General features: G+C 48.4%; 1 protein-coding gene across 1 annotated transcript; it reads right to left on the bottom strand.

Annotated features, from left to right (window-relative positions):
- Positions 1-2,426: 2,426 nt before the first annotated feature.
- Pirt (phosphoinositide interacting regulator of transient receptor potential channels) lies at positions 2,427-18,198 on the bottom strand. The gene is made up of 2 exons (XM_051168129.1): positions 17,891-18,198; positions 2,427-2,887 (listed from the first exon to the last, which is right to left on the bottom strand). The coding sequence occupies exon 2, from the start codon at positions 2,865-2,867 to the stop codon at positions 2,454-2,456; it is 414 nt and encodes a 137-aa protein (XP_051024086.1). The 5' UTR covers positions 2,868-2,887; positions 17,891-18,198; the 3' UTR covers positions 2,427-2,453.
- Between the last annotated feature and the right edge of the window lie 1,844 nt (positions 18,199-20,042).

The following is a 20,042-nucleotide window of genomic DNA, read 5'->3' as shown; positions in this document are numbered from 1 at the left end:
GTTCAAGATGTGCTGCTTTGGGGGTGACTCTGCCCATTTCCTGACCCTCACTTGTGTGGGGGAGCCTGGGGCGGGTGTGGGTGGAAGTAACCAATATTTGGGATCTTTCCCTAAAGCCACCTCTTCGTTTATGTTTGCTAAGGACTTAGTTTCAGGGACAGGAGATGGGGAGCGGGTACTGATGTGGCTGAGAAAGATGTCTAGAACTTGTAGATTTCCTGGTGTTATGAGTATCCCCCAAACTCCCCTTTATTGAGACACACATGACAGTGCTATCTGCAAAGATCCCCCCACAGCTGTGCCCAGACAACGAGCTCTTAGGGTAATGAGGTATGTGGGGCGTGGACTTCAAGTGAGGAGGCCGTGAGCTCATCTGTGTGCTCTCATCTACGAAGGCACTGAGAAATGAGAGGCTTCATCACAGGGCTGACCTTCCATGTCAGGCGAAAGGAGAGTGATCTGTAAACCCCATCATGGAGGAGCTAGCACACTCCAATTAGGGGCAGCATTTCAACGACCCCAGTGCTGCTCCTGGCCTGCCTGTGTGCAGGCACGGGTGGACTGGAGGACCATGGTTCACTGGTCTGAGTCTTAATGAAGGAAATGACTATCTTAAGTGAGCTTAGAAAGGCTAGGGGCTGCCCAGACACTGACTCTTTAGTTAGCGTGTCAGGGTGTGGGTGTGTGGGAGTGTGTGGGTGGATGGGGGTGATCCCATGAAACAAATACTGCTGCCATGGAATTTCCCACAATGCAACAGGAACAGAGATGGATTCTGACAGCCTAAGTACCTAAGTACTAAGACATCTGAAGACCTGTTGGAGGGAGGTTGCCATGGTGTTCCCAAATGCCTGAAGGTTGAAGGATGAAGAGTCAGCTGGAACTAATGCAGCTCTTATCACTCACCCTGTTATCGGGTGCTTTCCTCTGGCCTGACCTGGCACCTTTTGGGAAATCAGTTATGGGCACCTGGTCTGTCACCTAAAGGCCTCTTGGTGTCTATAAGAATTTTTGAGGATACTTGCCTCTTGCCTTATATCTACTTGTTGGGCCCTCTGGAGATGTCTCTCTCAGTCTCTATAGACCCCAGGAGCCTGCAGTGTACCAAGGAGAAGCTGGATGTAAGGCACTTGGGGAAGCAGGAGGGAAGTAGACAAGAGAGAACAAAATAGCATCCAGGAGCTATGCAGAATCCTAACTCTCTAGGGCGTCTCCACCCCACCCCTACCCCCAGCTTCTTCTCCTCGCACACCTTGCTCCGTGTCTTCAGGAGCAATGAGCACGGTCTCCAGAAATCTCCCTGTGTTTCTGTAAGTTTAGGTTAGACCCATGGACTCCCATGGCCACCCTAAGACCTCAGGATGGGCCACTGACAAGTGGCTTGGTTATGTTTCTCACTCTCTCACTTTTGGAAAGAAGATGAGATCAGAGCCTGGGGCAGGCTGTTCACAAAGTAGGCCCAGAGAAGGAAACTCAATAAATACTGGCTTGTTCGGTGCGGGGATGGTAAGGATGATAGAGGGTGGGATTTTCTTCCAGGAACCTATCTCTAGAAACCCATGGAACACTCGGACATGGTGTTTCATCTCAAGTTAGGTCTTGGTTGAGGAGAAGGGGAGATGACATTATAGGTCCCATCTGTGACCATCCATCCTTCTGTTCCGGAGGTGTGCAGATGCATAGATGGCATTGGGGAGTTAGAACAATGAGCATTTGTTCTTGGGTGATGGCCAAGATGAAGGCAGTCTGTGAGAAGAACCCTGGAGGGCCAAGGGGAAACTGGGATAGCTCTTAACCTGCCTATTGCCTCTGGTGTCAGTACTATATATTTGGGAACTAACTTCCTTGGCTGGCTAAGTTCCAGAGCTATGCCCAGAGGAATGATCTGCCCTGGACAGTGCTTCTTGCCACCCCCACCCCCACCAACCCCCCAACCCCTGCAAGTCTCCATCACTGTCCAGATTTTGGAATGTATGATACATGGAATTGTCCTGCTAGTCAATGTCCCACCTAAGGAGGGCACCAAGGCTGTCAAACCCAGAGGGTCTGAATTCATCCTTCCCTCCATGGCCAGCTTTGGTTTCAGGAGGATGCAGATGTGAATCCAAGATCAGTCACACAACTATAACATGACATTCTCCTTGGGAACACAGTCAACCTCCAAAGAATTTCCCAGCATGCACTGCCCTTGGCAGAGAGAGAGAGAGAGAGTAGGATGGATGCAGGTGCTCGGGATGAGAGTAATGAAAGTATCCAAGGAAGCATCAAGAGCGATGGAGAAACCAGGCGAGACTCAGCCAGCAACACTGTTAGGTTGTATGAAGGTCAAGTCCTGAGCTCGGTCCTGCCCACGGGGACAAGAGGAGGGTTTTCCTGTATCAGCTTTGTGGTACCCACAGAGAAGGTAGGAGTCTGGATGTTGGTCATCACCAGATCTTCTGGTCAACCTGCCCTCAGCGGTTCAGGAGGAAGAACTTGAGGCTTTGGAAAAAGTTGGACTTCTGCCTTTGCTTCTGCTTCTTTTTGATGATGGGTACCCACACCAGCCCACACACAAGCATCATGAGACCTAAGGACAAGAAGGCAGGCCCTATCATCTTGAGGACTGGCACGACCTTATTCTCTTCTTCCAGGATGTAGGCCACGCAGGTGATGGCCACGCCGAAGAGCAGAATGGCAGCGCCCACTGACATGATGATAATGGGCTTGTGGTAGATTTCCCAGTTGCTTCTGGGGGTGGTGGTCCAGACAGACTCACTTCTGGAGCTGATGCACAGGGAGCTGGCTGTCTGGCTGGGCAGCAGGTCCTTGGACTCTGGAGACCCCTCGTCTACCTCCAGGGTCTTGGGGAGCACCTCCATCGTCATGGCTGTTCAAGACCAGGCACCTAGTATTGGCAACAGTTAGAAAGGATGGTGAAGCCAAAGGAATCCTTTCTCATCCTTCCTGTTCTCAGCATCCCTCCCCAGCCTGGCTCTCGGTAAAGGGGCATAAAGCATACGTGTGTTGACGTTAATGGTAAAACCGGGTGAAATCTGCATAAGTAACAGTCACCGGAGGGCTCAGTGAGTAAAGCGTTTGCTATGCAAGTGTGAGAGGACTTGCATTTGGATCCCCAGCACCCATCTGAAAGAGCAGGCATGGTAGTGCATTGGGGTGGAGGTTGGAATGGAGACAAGGGAGTCCTGGGGACTCGATGGCCAGCCAGCCCAGCCAACAAAGTAGCAAGCTCCAGGATCAACAAGAGAGACTCTCTCAGCCGGGCGTGGTGGCACACGCCTTTAATCCCAGCACTCGGGAGGCAGAGGCAGGCGGATCGCTGTGAGTTCGAGGCCAGCCTGGTCTACAAAGTGAGTCCAGGATGGCCAAGAGAGACTCTCTCAAAAATCAAGGTGGAGGGCAATTAAGGATGACACCTATTGTTACCCTCTGGCCTCCAACATATATTCACATATACACGAGTCTGCCCACTCATACCCACGAACACATACATATAATTCACACCAAGTACGAAGAAGTGTTACAAGATAGTATTTTTTTTTTTTCTTCTTGTTTTGTTTTCTAAAACAGAGACTCATCGTGTGATCTAGGCTAACATCGGGCAGTTGCAATCCTCCTGCCTCTACCTCCTGATTGCCGGGGTTGCAGGCAAGTGCCACCACACTGGGTTAATGCCATGTCACTCTAATATTTAATATTTAGAGCAGTGAACAGTGGTACATTTAAAAACAAACAAACACAAACCATAGTGTATCGGTTGGCGCGCCATTTTCAAGCCCAACCACTCTCTAGCTGTGTGATCTCAAGTCAGTTATTAATGTCTCTGGGCTTCTGTTTTCTTAGCTACAAAATGGGAGTGATAACATTAGCTCCCTCAGAGGGGTTTCAAAAGGGTTAAAGGAGAGCAGGTGTGGACTGTGCTGGATTGATGCCCAACATACGCAGGCTGCTGTATAAGTGGTGTCATTTGCCTGCTAGGATGGCAACGCTTGTGTGTCTGCTTAACTCTTCTCTTCTCAGATCAAATCAACACCACAATCCCCATGCATTTGCCATTAGTCCCATTTTACAGATTAGAAAGCCGAGGCTTGGCGAGACGAAGCAGTTATTTCCTAAGAGCTCTGGGTTTCACCTGCAGGACAGTGCTGCTTCAAGCACCTGGGATTCAAGCACCTAAACGTTGTCCACGCAGGAATCCACAGTGTGTCACGTGATCATCTATCATGTACAGAGTCTCTCTCCCCCTCCCCACCCAACCCTGCTGCCATGTTGTAACTGTTACAGCAGAGCTGAGACATTTGCTTCAGTTTGGATTCAGCTGAAAATGTGTTCCCCACCCCCCGACCCAGGGTTCCGGGTCGGGGTTGGAAGGGTGGCAACTTAACCAGACTGTGGCATGCAGGGAGGGGGCTTGGGGAGGGGGCTAAATTAGAAGAGGTTGTCTGGAGCTATGTGGGTAATTACCCAATTGTAATTGGGTCTTTGTGCATTTCCCAGAAAAGGAGGAGAGGCCAGACACACCTGAGTACTTTCTGTCTCTGACCTGTGTAATTTCCTGTGCTGACCTTGAACTTCCACCCACAAGGAGTCACTGACAGATTCAGACCCTTGTACCTTCTAAACATTTCTTCTCTGTAAAGTAGCGGGCTGCGGCTATTTCATCATAGTAACAGCAAGTTCATTCGTATATAATCTAGGGGCCTGGAATCTAGCTCAGCCGCCTCTTCTACTGTCTCTCTAGACTTCTCAGTCCCTAGGGGTTCCCTCACCTCCTGCTCTGGACTCAGGGGATGCAGACTCTCATGTTCAAGAAACGATTCAGAGCTGCTGAGAAACCTTAACCTGCCCTCTAGAAATGTCTGCCTCTGGATCAGCCGTGTTCTCAAATTCCTTCCACATGGGATTCAAACTGGAAATGTGTTCTAGTGCAAATGCCTGTGTGCCTGCAATAAGGTAATGAGAGATAAATGGCTGATAAAAGAAGTTTTCTCCCCCACTGTGAGCAGGTTTTGTTTAGAAGGAAGGGAAGGCTGAGGGGGCCCAGAGGTTCACCCCCAAGTCAGTACAGTGTATCTGATACTGTACTTCATGCCCACGGAGATTCTGTAAATGTGACAGGATGAGTAAGCTCTGAACACACCTCCTCCTCTCTTCCCTCCGTCCTCTGCTCTCTCCTCCTGTTCACTACAACAACCCCAGGTCTACCCTACCTGTGTAGTTCCTCCCACGGCTTCTTGTGCAGCCGGCTTCAGTATTCACAAGCATGCCAAGGTGGGACCGGGGTTTGAGAGACGTCTCCTGCAGCGGTCAGTCTACTGGGGAAGGTGGGCTGTGCATCCCAACCGTAACAACTTCCTTTTACTCAGCCCAGTTCCCGTGATGGTGAAGGGGTGTAGAGCAGACCTAACAATGAAGGCAGGGTGCATTTGGGAAATATCTGTTGTCACCTCCAGAGTTAAATGCAACGTGGGCTACAGGGGCTGGCTGGAGCCGGGGCTCCCAAGTCCCCTGTGCCTTGGCGGTGCCTTCTGTCTTGTGTCTTCAATGTTGCTTTCAACCTGAGCTCCTCCACCTCCCTGACTCCATCCATCCATCACTCCTCAGTCTTGACCTGACTGCTGGGTTTTTTTCCTACGCCTCAAAGGGCAGTTCCCACAGCTTGCACTTTCTATATTGAGCAATTACAGATACCTCCCCACGGACAGGAGAAAACAGAAATCATAAAGTTACCAAAGCCTTCAGAATTTAGATATTTGCATTCAGATGTGATCCACTGGGAGAGAGAGAGAGGTTTGGGTCTCTGCTTTCAAAACCCGCCATGGTGTCTTTGTAACCATAGGAGCCTGGGCTCTTGTTGCTTCCTTTGGGAATGGCGGTGTGTTTGCATAAACTAAGCCATCATTTAAAAGGTGATCTTCTCTCCTGTGGGTCTTTCTCCACTGAGCTTCCGAACAGAAAGTGCCACCTTAGAGGAGGCAACAGGAATCATTACTGACTTCCGAGAAGGGGGTGGCGCCACCACTAGGCTTCCTGGAAGCACCCGGCACAGCACGTTCCCTTTGGCTCTTCAATGCAATTACTAGCTTAGCTTTATTTTGAGAGGGCTGAGGCTGCCGCGTGTAGGCACTTGGGTAACATTTCTGTGGCTCCCCACCCTCCCAGGCTAGCTTTTCCGGTCACCATGTTGGGAATCAGACGGAGGTATTTCCTTGTAAAGCTCTTTGCGCTGCACACAACAGCCAAACTGTTGAGTCCTGGGGGATCCAGAATTTTGAATTCTTCACGTTGGAGCTTTCTCCACCCCTGGAGTAACTTTCCACTGGGTACGGGAGGGCTTAGGTTTAACACTGAGAACTGATATGTGGGAGGCAGAGCACTGTTGTCAGCTTTTCAGTCTATTCCACAGTTATTCAGTTTAAACTAGTCTGAGATTAGGCCCTTCTCTATCTTTTTGACATTGGAATAATCTTGATTTTATGAAATGCCCGTGATGATGGGAGTGTTTATTGATTTTGTTACTAGTTGTACTTGAGAAGGAAAATTCTGTGTCTCTCTGGCCTTCATCTCTATTTTCTCTGGCTGTCAGTCAATTTTCTTCTTATATAGCTATCGTCTGTAGCTGAGCTATCATGTATCCAGCCATCTGTCATTCTGTCATTAATCTGTCATCTATGCGTGTGTATATCATCTGCTATCAGTCATCTATCTACCTGCCCATCTTTCTATCTTCTTTCTTCTAGATTGAAATGGGGTTCACGAAATCCCAAAGAACGGGAACCCTAACTGAGGCGACATGTAAGAAGGATGAATCCTGGAGACTCAGGGGCAGGAAGTTTTTGCTGATGGTCGCTGAAGGAGTCCCCTGGAGCAAGGACAAGGCTTATGCCTTCTCTTCTCCACCTTCCTCTCCTTCTCCCCTGCCTCATGTCTTCTTTCTCTGTGACCAGGCTGGAGGCAAGGCACGACTGCAGACAGAAGGGCCAGGCCATGGATTAGACTTGGTGCTAGGAAAAATTAGGCCCAGTCACTCACAGTTCTAGAGAGTTCCTAAGCATAAAAAGAGTCAGGTCTTTGGTCCTAGAGCCCAGAGTGGGGTTGAGGGAGGGCAGGCATTTATAAGCTGGAGGATCTGGGCAGGTACTTAAGTCTCTAGAAATTTAGTAGCCCTATATACAACATAGGGACTGTTAGTTTCCAAGCTGATCTGCCTCTAGGATGCTTTATCAACCTCTGACATTATCATCATCTGCTGCTGCCCCACCCTCAGGTGTGTACCAAAGACACCATATATAAAAGGACCAACTGGCCACCTCTCTCCCTCCCTCCCTCCCCCCCTCTTTCTCTCTTCTCCTCTCCCCCCTCCCTCCCACCTCTCTTTCTCTGTTCTCTCTCCTTTCTCTCTTGTACCCTCTCTGAGGGGGTGCCCCATTTCCCTTTATCTGTCTCCCCCAGTCTCTCTGTCTCTGTGTCTCTCTACCTTCATGGCCCACTCAGACCCTAACCCCTCCCTCTTTTCTTTCTCTCCCCACATTTCTACAATAAATCCCTCCATATAAGATTTGTTGCATTGGGCCTGGAGAGATGGCTCAAAGGTTAAGAGCACAGACTGCTCTTCCAGAGGTCCTGAGTTCAATTCCCAGCAACCATATGGTGGCTCACAACCATCTACAATGTGATCTGATGCCCTCTTCTGTCATGCAGGTGTACATGCAGGCAGAGCACTGCGTACATAATAAATAAATACATCTTTAAAAAAAAAAAAAGATTTGTTGCATCTCACTCTAGTTATTTTTTAATGATAACAGGGACCATAAAGTATTGGTCTCATAGTGTTGTTATGATTGTTAAATTTCATAAAGAAAACCCTGCTCTACCACCATTTGGCGTGTTGTGACGCTCATGGGTCAGCTCCTCCCTCGCCGTCATGAACGCCTCGTCCCTGTCTCCTCACCTGTGACATGAAGGAGTTGGGTTGGATAACTTCTGAAGTTATTCTGGAATGGCCTGTGAAGAGTTGATAGTAACCCTGAGTATTCAGGTTTTCATAAAACCAACCATTGAGGGACTGTGTTTGTCAACATTTTATTAAAGTCCTCCTTAGACTCTGCCCTTTGCCTTGCTCATTTGGGCCAGAGAATTTCTGAACAGAAGCTCTGTGGGCATTTCAGATTTGGCATCTCATTGCCATACAATTGTAGGATGTTTAGCAGCACCCGGAGCCACTACCTTCCAGACGCCAGTAGCGACTCCTCAGACCCCACTCATGACAGTTTAGAAAGGAGCCCAGGCATGACCAGATGCCACCTGGGAGTAAAGTCATTGATGGAAAGTGCCACACCATCGCCTGCCAGCCTTTCCTCCTCTCCCTCTGCAAACTGTGGGGGGTGGGGCTCCTCTCCTACCTCTGGGTCACCTAGCTCACAGAACAGCACTTAGCTAGGAATTGATCTGGATGCCAAAACTCAGAATGGGGATGGAGTGACACCTGGGGAGCTGGTCCAGAGAGAACAACCTTTTCAAACCTCTACTAAGATACTGGGGTTTAGCCTGTGTCTTTCAGGGGTCCTGTCACTCACTGCAGTGTTATACTGTGCTCCTTGGAAGACTCAAAAAAAAAAAAAAAAAAAAAAAAAAATCTCCAGGATGTGATCTAATTTGGAACAAAGATAATTCTTAAGGTCAAAAAAATAAAATAAAAAGTAAAGAGAGAGAGAGAGATAAAGATATGTAGATTGACAGACAGACAGATATATAGATAGACAAGAGATAGACAGACAGATAAACTTTGGGTGGGGAGGAACTGGGAGAAGGTGAGGGAAAACATGATCAAGATTTATTTATGAAGAAATTAATTGAAAAAAATAATCGGGACAACTGTGAAACAAACGCTTCACCAAAACCTTCGGTGTGTGTCCCATGAAGAAGGAAAAGAATTGGGAGTCAGATTGTCATGGGTCCATGGGATATGAATCCAATGTGTGTTTATCAGAGGACAGGGGACTGGAAGGTGACAGAGATGGGACAGGGAGAAAGCAGAAAATTGTTTTATGGAGGCTTTTAAAATGCATTCAGCTTCCTTTAAAATCCTAGACAAAGAAGGGGTGGACCTGGAAGGGCTTAGAGAGGGTAAGGAAAGGTGGCAGGGCCGGGCCTTCCAGGACAAACCGTCGATTTGAATGTCTGTTGCCTTCAGGGAAGTAATTTGAGAAGGACCTGTGACTCCCAGAGGGCGAGTTTAGGAAGCCTGAAGCTTTAAGGTTTTTACTGGGTGTAGCAGCTGGGCTGTGGCAGGCTGCAGTTGTCTGCAGGAAGGGGAGGGCTCCATCGAGGGGTCTCAGGAAAGCAAGAAGCCAGACACAGTGGAATCTCGCCTCTAAGGCTCCATTTACATAAGAATCGAAACCAAATAAACCTATTTGTGCTAGGAGAGGCTGGGGAGTGGCCACTTGGGTGTGGTTAGACGCTGGAAGTGGGTGCTGCTGGCAATGTGGGTGGTAGGGCCAGCTGCTCTCCCAAAGTCAGTTCACAGTGAAACAGTGCGCTGGCTGCATGGCTAGCTCCAGTTGTATTGTTCTCCATCCCTGAAATGTTACACCAAGAAAATCACCAGCCACAACCCAGTGCAGTCCTTTCTTGGGATTCTGGTGAGAACCAATCTGGGCTAACTAAAGAAACATGATCCTAGGCTGGATGAATCTTCTCCTCAGGGCGATTTACCATTCCCTTCCTTTCTCTGTCTCCAACTCCTTAGAGACCCGTGGCCTCCCATCCATTAACACAGCTCCTGGCCTGTGGCAGGAATGAAGGGAAAACATACAGCAAGCAGGGTGGTCTCTATCTTCTATTGTGGCAGATTCTTCTAATTCACTACAGTTTTAATTCACTTATTTAAATGAGAACGTTTAATTTTTTTTTTTTTTTTTTTTTTTTGACGTGCAGCTGAACATATTTGTGAGTTACAATGTAGGTTTTCTTTTTGTTTTGTTTTGTTTTTAGACGGGGTCTCACTGTATGATGCTGGTTGGCCTGGAACTATGTAGACCAGACTACCCAGCCTCTCATAGAGTTCTGCCTGCGGCTGCCTGCCTTCCAGCTGTAGTGATTAAAGGCATGCCCCGCCACACCCAGCTTTCCAATATGATGTTTTGATTGGAATATATAGTTGGATCTCACATCCACAGGTTCAACCAACTATGGATAAAAAAAAAAAAAAAAAAAAAAAAATTTTTTTTTTTGAACAATTTCATTTGTTCTAAACACACGGACTTTTCTTTACCATCCCTTCCTAAACAGTGCCACAGAACAATTTACACTGAAGACGGTGGTTGCTGCACTAGGATGAAGGGGAGCATCACAGAGTTTCCCATTAGGGTCCTGTTGGGTGTTACAGGCAGGTTTCCAGAGCTTACAGGAGAGTGGGGGGCAGGGCGGGTAGACAGACTTGGAGGAGGCATTTCTCCTTAGGACATAGCCTAACCCAATGAGGGAGAACTCAGAGACCATTTAGCATGTACAGGAGGGTATGCATCTGGTGCTAAGCAGATTTTCACCCTTTTATATAAGCGTCTTGCATGTCCTTAGGTTTTGGTATCCATGGGGGTGATCCCAGAACCAGCTCCCCAACAGATGCCAAATTAAATCAGTAATTAGCACATCGACTTGCTTAAATATTTTAGAATTTCTTTGTGATGAGAACATTTAAAATCACTTATTTTAGGGTTTTTTTTTGTTTTTGTTTTGTGTGTGTGTGTGTTTTGTTTTGTTTTGTTTTTGTTTGAGACAGACTTTTATATCGCCCAGGGCTGCCCTGGAACTTTCCACATTACTCTACGAATAGCTTGGAACTCTTGATCCCCTCTTTCACATCCTGAGTGCTGGCATTCAGAGCCTGAAACAGCCCGCCAGTCTAGCCATATTGACAACCGAGGACGTTTGTTCAGACCTTTTATGTGCCAGATACAGAGCTGAGCACCAGACAGACAAATCCAGGAGAACACAGTGGCAGATGTTGCCGGTTACAATGTTGCCGGTTACAGGGGGTGGGGGGGCAGGGCAGAGAGGAAACAGGCATCTCCCACACAGACGACAAGCATACCTGTAAGGAACAACACAGAGCACTGACCCAGTGATGCTAGTCCCGGGGACCCTCAGACAAGCTCCAGGGAGAACAGCTGTGGGAGGAAAGCTAACGGACCCATTAGGGGTTAAGGCAAAGGTAGGTTAAGAGAGACTGTCACACTGAGGGATATGTGAGGGACAAAGCAGAATTCAGCTCCGTCAGCACTCACAGGCGAGAGTGCTTATTGAGTGTAAAATAAGAGGATTGTTGAGTGGTGAGCCTGGGATTAGAAGGGAAGGCCTGAACCCAGAGAGAGACAGAGCCACTTAAAGGCTGTTGTTACTCAGGTAAGAGATAGGGCAGCCTGGCGCTTGTCTGTAGCCATGGAGATGGCAAGAAGTGCTTAATTTGGAGGCTTGGTAAGTGCAGAGAGGAGCTTATGTGATGAAAGGGATCAGTCAGCTGTGGTTATGACCTGTTTATACACAGCCTGCAGATCAAGAACATTTTGTACTTTAACTAATAAATAAATACATACATTTTGTGGTGTTGGGAATTGAACCTAAGGCCTCACATATGCTAGGCAAGTGCTCTACCATTGAGCTATACCTCCAGTGTGCTCACTGTATGCAGCCTCTCCCCTCTCTATCTCCCTCTTTTGAAACAGAGTCTTGGTAACTTGCCCAGGATAGACTGAAGATTGCCATCTTCCAGCCTCAGCCTCTAAAAAAAAAAAAAAAAAAGCTGAAATTACAGGTGTGCACAACCAAGCCCAGGCAAGCCCAGCCAAGTAGCTTTCAAAGATGAATTATTTTTTCTTTTCAGAGTTATTATTTTTAATTTTATGTATGCGAATGTTCTGCCTGCATGTATGTATGTATACTGTGTGTGTGCCCATGTCTGAAGAACTCAGAAGAGAGTGCCATAGCCCTTGGGACTAGAGTTATGGATGGTTGTAAGCTGCCATGTGAGTGCTGGGAATTCAATCCAGGCCCTCTGCAAAAACAGCAAGTGCTCTTGGTTTTTGTTTGTTTGCTTGTTTGTTTTTCAAGACAGGGTTTCTCTGTGTAGCCTTGACTATCCTGGACTCACTTTGTAGACCAGGCTGGCCTCGAACTCACAGTGACCACCTGACTCTGCCTCCTGAGTGCTGGGATTAAAGGTGTGCGCCACCAAGCAAATGCTCTTAATCCTGCTAAACTGTCATTCCAATCCCAAGGTTCCATCCTCCACGGACAACTCCCCCAGCCCCAGCACACTGCCTAATGGCTGAAGAGTTTTTGTATTTTGTACAAATGTATGTTTTGTAAAATATTACAATTGCAAGAAAGTAGAATTTCAGAATCCTAAACAAGCAGTAAGTTCACACTGCTGGACTCATTAGTTTGTGGGCTGTCTGCCTCTGCTTCTGCATTGTAATTTCGATGGATTCAACAGCGTGTGCAGAGACAGCAAAACCTAAAACATTCACCACAGCAGGTGGCCTCTGATAGAAGGGAACAGGTACAGAGTGGCAACAGAAAGCAGCAGTGGGCTAAGTGAGAGGAGAGCCGCAGCCGGGACTGCAGGCCTGCACAGTAGGCTGATCACTCTGCCTGCAGGATGGTGAGTTACAGAGGAAGCCTGGAAATACGGACAGCCATTTGGACACTCTTGTAAGCAGCTCAGGTGGGAGAGAGTGCAGCTTGGCGTTTGGCTGGAGCCGTAGAGACGGAAGGAGGAGAAGCTCATCAATGCGTGGAGACGGCAGAAGGCAATGGAGAGAGAACGATGAGCCCGAGTGCAAAGCGTTTAGGAAAAACAGGGTTTAGCTGGGCAGTCACAGGTGGAATGCACACCCTGCTGCCAGGTTAAGGAAATGATGTTCGGTTGGATTTGAACTTGATAAAAGCGACAGATAATTTTTTGAAAGTAGAAACCTATGCCTTGGGTATTGCATGGGCCACTTATATTGTCACGATGCATATTGTTTTGCGGAGACTCAAATTTAAGTTAGTGGCCTTGATCCATTAAATCGGGGAAGCCCTATGACAGATGTACCGTGATTCTCAAAGGAGAGGAGGATTTTATTACGAGGGTGACAAAGCAGAGCCCGGAAGCACATTGGGGAGCTGTTGGGGTTTATGAGTGAAGAAAGAGGTGCTCCCCTTCCCCCCCTTTCCCCGCCCCCCCCCCCCCAAGACTCTGGGCAAAAGCATATATGGCAGACAGTGGCTCTGTTAATTCATGTTTAATTCAAGTCAAAGGAAGGAACCAATATTATGTGGAGGTTTCAAGAGTTGCAGGTTTATTTGTGAGGGACTCTTGAGGTCCAGAAGACACCCAGGGAAGGAAGGAAGAGAGAACAGAGGGACAGAGGGATCTGTGGCATAGGAACATCTTGGGAATATTCTGAAAGCCTCTGCCATCACTGAGAGATGATTTTTTTTCTTTTGCTTTGGAAACAGATGAGGTTAGTAGGTGGATGATGGTGATGATGGTGATGATGATGACTATTTTACATGTGTCTATGTGGACATGCATGTGCCACAGCTAATGTGTTGACATTAGAATACAGCTCGTGGAAGTAAGTTCTAGTCCTCTACCGTGTGGGTCTCTGGACAGAACACAGGTAGTTCGACAAGCCTCTGTACCCATTGGGCCATCGTGTTGGCCCTGGGCCACTGTCCTCTCCCCCACGCCTTTTCTCTTTTGAAACAGAGTCTCACTATGCAGCCCTAGCTGGGTAAGAACTCACTTTATAGACCAAACTCAAAGAGATTTGCTTGCCTCTGTCTCCTAACAGCCTGGGTTATTGTTCATAAAGAAAATTCTACAAAGAATTATGCAACTCTTCCTTAGATCATCAGCCACACATGAAGGCTAGTGTTACTAAAACAGTCTCTGAGTGAAGAGTCAGTTTCTTTTCCAAAGGGTCCGTTAGATGTGGAGTTAAGACGTTGCCATTGGATTTTAAAAACTTCAGATTCCTAAGCCTCCACCTGCCCCCCCCCCCCCCCCCCCCCCCCCCCGCAAGGAAATCATCAAAAGGAGTCATTTTCTCCCAAGTGTGGAGTGGCAGAAGTATGGCTGAAGGTAACAGGTGTATTCAATATATTCTAGGGATCTGTCTCTTTTGAATAATTAAAAATGGGTAAGACATTTTCAGATCCATTACAAGACAACAAACGAACAGAAACTCCCATGGAAAAGTGATTGACATTGGCATTTGGCAGGACAATGCAAAGCAAAACCCAAGGAGACACTGCCACACATCCACTAGAACAGCTAAAATGTCAAAATCTCCCAACATCACATTCGTCACAGGGTGTGTGGACCAACCGCAGCCCTCCTGCACTGCTGTGCAATCTGGGAATCTCATAAAGTTAAACACACAGCTGCCCCTTGACCTAAATGTTCTACCCCTAAATATTAAGCACATATGCAAACCAACCAACCAACCCACGTATAAGAATATTTGTAAATGCTTTTCTTTGGGGGAGGGGAATACCTTGGGCATATTTACACAATGGAACAGCCTAACTTCTGATACATTTTGCATGAGTCTCAAAAACATACTAGTAAGAGAAATCAGTAACAAACGAGCACAAGTACTGTGTATTTCCATGTCTATGCTGTTCTAGAAGTAGCTAAGAACCAGCTAAGCTGACAGTGCTCAGAGCAGTGCAGCAGGGGTACGAAGGAACCCACTGGAAGATGCTTGGAGGATGCTCTCTCGGGTAGATGGAAGGGCACCATCTAGTCAGTTCCTCCCCACCTCTGGCATCAGGGGAAGAGGTACCTGGGGGATATAAAGATGCCTCAGTGAAACAGGAGAGAACGGATGTCTGTGAAAGGAGGGTTTTGCCTTTTTCCTCACATATTCACATATTGACCCTCCCAGCCAATGGCTTGGTGCTGAAGATCTTCAGGGTGAGAGATATTGAGAGGCCAAGATAATACGGGCCGAATATGTTGTTTTTTGTTTTTCACGCAGTGGAGTCCAAAGTGCCTGAAAGGTACTACTTAATGGGAGGAATTGTAAGGGGGAATAAATGAATCATCACTCTGAAGACGACTGGATGTCACCATTCTTGCGGTTCCGGAAGCTCTTTCTTCCCGGAGTCCCTTGGGGCTGGAGCAAGGTCTCCTCTGCTTCCTGTGCTGTCTAGCACTGGATAAATAAATAGAGGAGTTTGGGCGGATAGGCTAGAAGGGGTAGGGCTTTGCAGGTGTCTGCCAGGCAGTTTACTTGGAGAGTCGATTTGCTTTCCAGTTTGGGTTGGAGCCATTGAGGGTTGAAACTGACTGGCTTCGTATTGCTAAGCCGCTGGCCCTGTTCCTTCCCACGTGCCTGTTGTAAATCATCCCCTCCCATCTTAAAACAGCTGGTAACAGTGGCAGTTGAGAGGTTGCTGTGGACCTGGAGGTAGAGCGGACCTACATTGCCCCGCCCTTCCTATCTCTCTAATCAAGGCGCTCACCTCAAAGACCTCCCCCTGGTGGCCGAGTATGATACTAGCCGCTAATTACCACTCATCCCCTTTCGTTATATTCCAGGATAGTACTGTATTGTTTTACCAAGTTCTTCAAGCAAGTCCCCACCCCCGATTTCACAGAAACTGAAAATCAGAGAGTGTTAAGCGATTAGGTTAAGACAAGGTTGAAGCCTGAGTTTGGATGCCAGTGGCTCCAGAGGCCCTGTTAGGTTGCTCTTGCCCTCTGGGTGGCACTTTCGTTTTCCATTTTTTCAGATCGAGAGATTAGTGAGAAGGGAGGACGCTTGAATCGGTGCACAGTCAGTGAACAGAACTGCCATGCTGGATGTTTGGATGAGGGGTTAGCAGGCTGGGGGCTGTGAGGAGCTGAGGTACCAGGGGACAGGATGATGAATTCTGAGCTGGGGGTCAGCAGGGGCAGTAAGAGGCTGGTGGTGGCAGAGTGGCCACTAAGTTACCGCCATCGCCACAGAGGATAACAGTTTCTGGCATCTGCTGCTTTTTACCTGGAGAGTCTCTGAGTCATCCTAGACTTGTGAGGCGGATACAGTTAGCACCATTCCAGATGCACAGAATGGGAAAGTGAGGCTCCCAGATGTGGGACCTCAAATTCTGGTCTTTTTATGTTCTTTCGAGGGGATGGAATTGACTTTTTTCCCTGTTATCTTTTCTCTCTGTCTCTGTCTCTCTCTCTGTCTCTCTCTGTCTCTCTCTCTGTCTCTCTGTCTCTGTCTCTCTCTCATCCTGCTGTTTTATATTTTTTCATCTTTACTTTAGAACTCGCTCCCCAGCCCTGCGATGGTGCCACTGCTTTCCTTCAAATCAGGTCAAAACGAACAGGCTTCTCACATCTCGTAAATGCAAGGACAAAGAGCTTAGCTGAATTTGATTTCAAATCAACAACAGATACCTTCTAGGGCTGGAGAGTAATCTAACACTTGTTTGGATACCGCACACTAAAAAAAAAAGTGCCCATCACTTACTAAGAAATCCAAGCGGAACTGGGTGCCCCATGTACAGCACATTGAACTGCCTTCATGTTAAAAGAGGCCCCACTGTGTGTTGCTGCACTCAAGCTGGGGAGTTATCTGACTCCTCTGTCCCTCCTCCCCAGACCCTTCCACCTAGAGAGCTCTGATAGAAGCTGAGCTATTCTGGGAATTGCCAGGACCTGGTGACATGGAGGAGAAGAGAGGGCACACAGATAACCTCAGACAGTGGAGGCGGGCCCAGCCAGCAGACTGGTGGGGAGAGCGAAAGGCAGGCCGCAGGCTTTGCATGTTGGAATGGCAACGGTCTGGTATTCCTGAGCAGGAGCCTGTGCAGGTGGGTGGGAAGCAGATCTCTCCCTCCCCGAATTTCCCCACTCTCACGCTGCTCAGCATCTGCTTCTTGATTGATGCACACCCTAGCGTCTTTACCTCCTCTTGCTGCACTCCCCACTTCCAGGAGGTTCCATTGGCGGATGTCCACTCCCCTGATAAGGCATGTGTGACCCTGTGCCTGGCCTGATAAAGTAGAGCTTAGAGAGTGTGGAACATGTTGCTGCTGTCGCCATGGCCTCGCCACCATCTGTCCCCAGCTCACAGCACTCTCAGGAAGGGGACCTTCTTTTCTAAGGCCAGAGCTCTCTGGAGGGTTCCATTCACCTTCCTTTAGGCCACAGAACTAATGCACGGCCCCTGTAGGGCTACAGGCTAGAAAAAGAGCTCAGGGGACATGATGTGTGGTTACACTGGCTTTCCTGAGAGGCGGAGTCCCCGTGGCCCTCAACTGCCCGAGCAAGCCATGCCTCTGGGTTTTATGTACCTGTCTTGCTCCTTCCTTTCTGAAATGAAGACTGCCCGAGCTGGGGTATGCCACCTTGTTTCCCTGGCACCTGCCCAGGGTGCCGGCCACACCTGCAGGAAGGGAAGGACAGACCTGCAGCTGCTGAGGTTGGATATAGGAAGCCCAGGGCACCAACAGTCTGTGCTCAGTACTCTGGGGGTCTATGGGTGTCCTTCTATTTCACAATTTGGTACTTTTGCTCCTGCGAGGGCAGAGGGTCCCCTGATCACTCCTTCCTTTTAAAGGCTTCCAAGGGTGGAAAGCTAGAAGTCCCACAAGCAGGGCAGCCATCCCTGGACATGCTGTATTTTCCCAGGTCTACAGCAAGAGGAACCCGGCTCACCCCACTTCCGTCCGTCATCCAGGGCAGTCCCTCCAGCCTGCTTGCAGCTAACTTCTCTGGTATTCACACTGCCTCCCGAACGCCACTTCAGCATCTCAACAGACTCACAGAGAACTTCAAACCTCCCTTCTCCCAGGGAGACAGTGAAGGAGGTGGGGTGCGGGTGTTTTCCTTACTTACCATGCACAATGTCCCGAGGGAAGATGGGGAACCTGGGACTCGGTCGGTGCTCACACGGGGAGGAAGCTGGCAATGAGTTTCTGCTCAAGTCCTTCATCCCAGCTGGAGAAAGCCACCCTGGCCACATCAGAGTCAGTGTGTTGTGAATCCCAGCCACTGAGCAGGCTCCGGCAGGGATGAGCTCACAGGATGTGGCCTAATGGGTTAACTCTTTGCAAGCTGCTGGCACAGGCACTCAGATGTGGCTTTCTCAGCTCTGCTCCGACTATTAGACAAATCTTGTGAAAAATTAATGAAGCTTTTCTGCAGTGTGCCTTCAAGTGTATTTGGCTGCCAGTGGCTGGGCAGAGCAGCTCCTGACCTAGGCTCAGCAGGCCTTGGAGGGTCTGGGTTGAAGGAGACACGAGGTGGTGGTGGTGGTAGGCTTCTCACACTCATGATGGGAACCCTTCATTACAGAATGCCAGGAGCCCAGACGACTCTCTAGGGGGTGGGCCCACATAGTTCCCTCCTGCTTCTCCTAGCTGGCCCAACAGTGCCCCATTTTTCGTGAGACGCCAATTATAGTCGTGAAGATAAGCAAGCAAATCATGGCAAGCGGCAGAAAGGCTCCCACTGTAGGACCCCAGCAGCCTGTGCCTGGCGGAAGCCGGTGTGAGCTCTTGGGTTGGCAGTTCTCAAGATGTCGATGCAGACCCTGTGATCAACAATTTTATTTAAGATTCTGGTGGCCAGACCGATAGCTGTCCTCCTTCCAACTATCCAGAGACCGTGGGAGCAGCTGTTAGTGGAGCAGTGGGGCAGGAGGGGCTTCTAGCCATGGTACGTTGTGGGCTTCCTCTGTGAGGTGTAAAAAAGGCTTTCCCAAGAGTCATCAGGGAGCTTAAAGCTAGTCAAGGTCAAAGCCTCTTATGTCTCAGGTATTTTGGTTTCCTTGACCTGCAAAGATGGGAGGGTTTCTAGCCGGGGAAGGCCAGGCAGGGAGAGGGGCTGGCTGTGTGATCAACGCTTGGCTCCTCCATCAAAGCTGGGCACTCTGCTTAGGGAGTCAGGGAAGGAAGGGGTGCTAAGTGTTGAGGGCTCCGGATTTGACTTTGAAGGATTCTGTGATGTCATTTCTCTGATGTAGGTGTCTCTCTATGTTCAACTCAGCTGATAAAACTGGAGACACCAAGTGACAAGGAGCCCTGGGATAAATTGTTCGGCAGTGCAGACAGGAACTTTATTTTCTTTAAATTCAGATTTCCTTGCTTTCTTCTTTTTCTGTGTAGTACAGGACTAACTATCAGTAAGAGTTAATCCCTAATCTCTAACCCATTGCTTCTTCTGTGCTAGTCATTAATCCAGGCATTTTATCTATATAATAATTCACTATTTACCACAAAGCTCCATGTGACAGATAATGAGGTAGATTACCATTCTCTGTTTGACCTTGCACAAATTAGTTCTCTAAGCATTAATTTATTAATTGACTCATTTATTGATTGGATGTTATCATCTCTAATTTAAATTATATTTATTTATTTACTTTATGTCTGTGTAGCAGGTGTGAGAATGTGTATGTGTATGTTTGTTGGGGGTGGGGATTGTCAAAGGCCAACTTGCTAGAACTGGGAGTAGGATTTTGTTTTTGTTTTTTTCTTCGTGTCTTTGTTTCTTCTTCTTCTTTCTCCTCCTCCTCCTTCTTCTTAATTCACATTACATCCCAATTGTAATCACCTCTCTCCTATCTTCCTCTTCCCACCATCCTTCCCTTTTCTGCTCTGTTTCCCTCCCCTATACCTCTGACAGGTGGGGTCCTCCTCTTCCACCATCTGACCACAGCCTATCTGGTCTCGTCAGGATAGCCTGCTTCCCCTTCCTCTGTGTTCCCACAGGGCATCTTATGCCAAGGGGCAGTGATCAAATCTGGGGCACCAGAGTTCATGTCAGAGGCCGTCCCCTTCCCCATTTCCCCTGTGGAGAGTGAGCTGTCCTTGGCTACATCTGAACAGGGGATCTAGGTCCTCTGCTCACAGTGTTCTGGGTTGGTGCAGCAGTTTGTGCAGCCCCGCCCCCCGCACCCCCCTTCCTGGTCCAGATCCATCAGCCTTGATAGTCTTGTGGAGCTCCTGACAACACCCCTCCCCCTTCCTCCCATCCCCCAACTCTT

This window comes from Acomys russatus, chromosome 25, assembly GCF_903995435.1.
Source record: "Acomys russatus chromosome 25, mAcoRus1.1, whole genome shotgun sequence".
In the NCBI taxonomy this organism is placed as follows: domain Eukaryota; kingdom Metazoa; phylum Chordata; class Mammalia; order Rodentia; family Muridae; genus Acomys; species Acomys russatus.
Note: the sequence above shows the minus strand (reverse complement) of the source record. Positions and strands in the feature narration are given on the sequence as shown.

What these genes read in the sequence shown, in the direction of transcription:
- Pirt (XM_051168129.1), bottom strand. Translation starts at nt 2,867, where the DNA reads ATGACGATGGAGGTGCTCCCCAAGACCCTGGAGGTAGACGAGGGGTCT.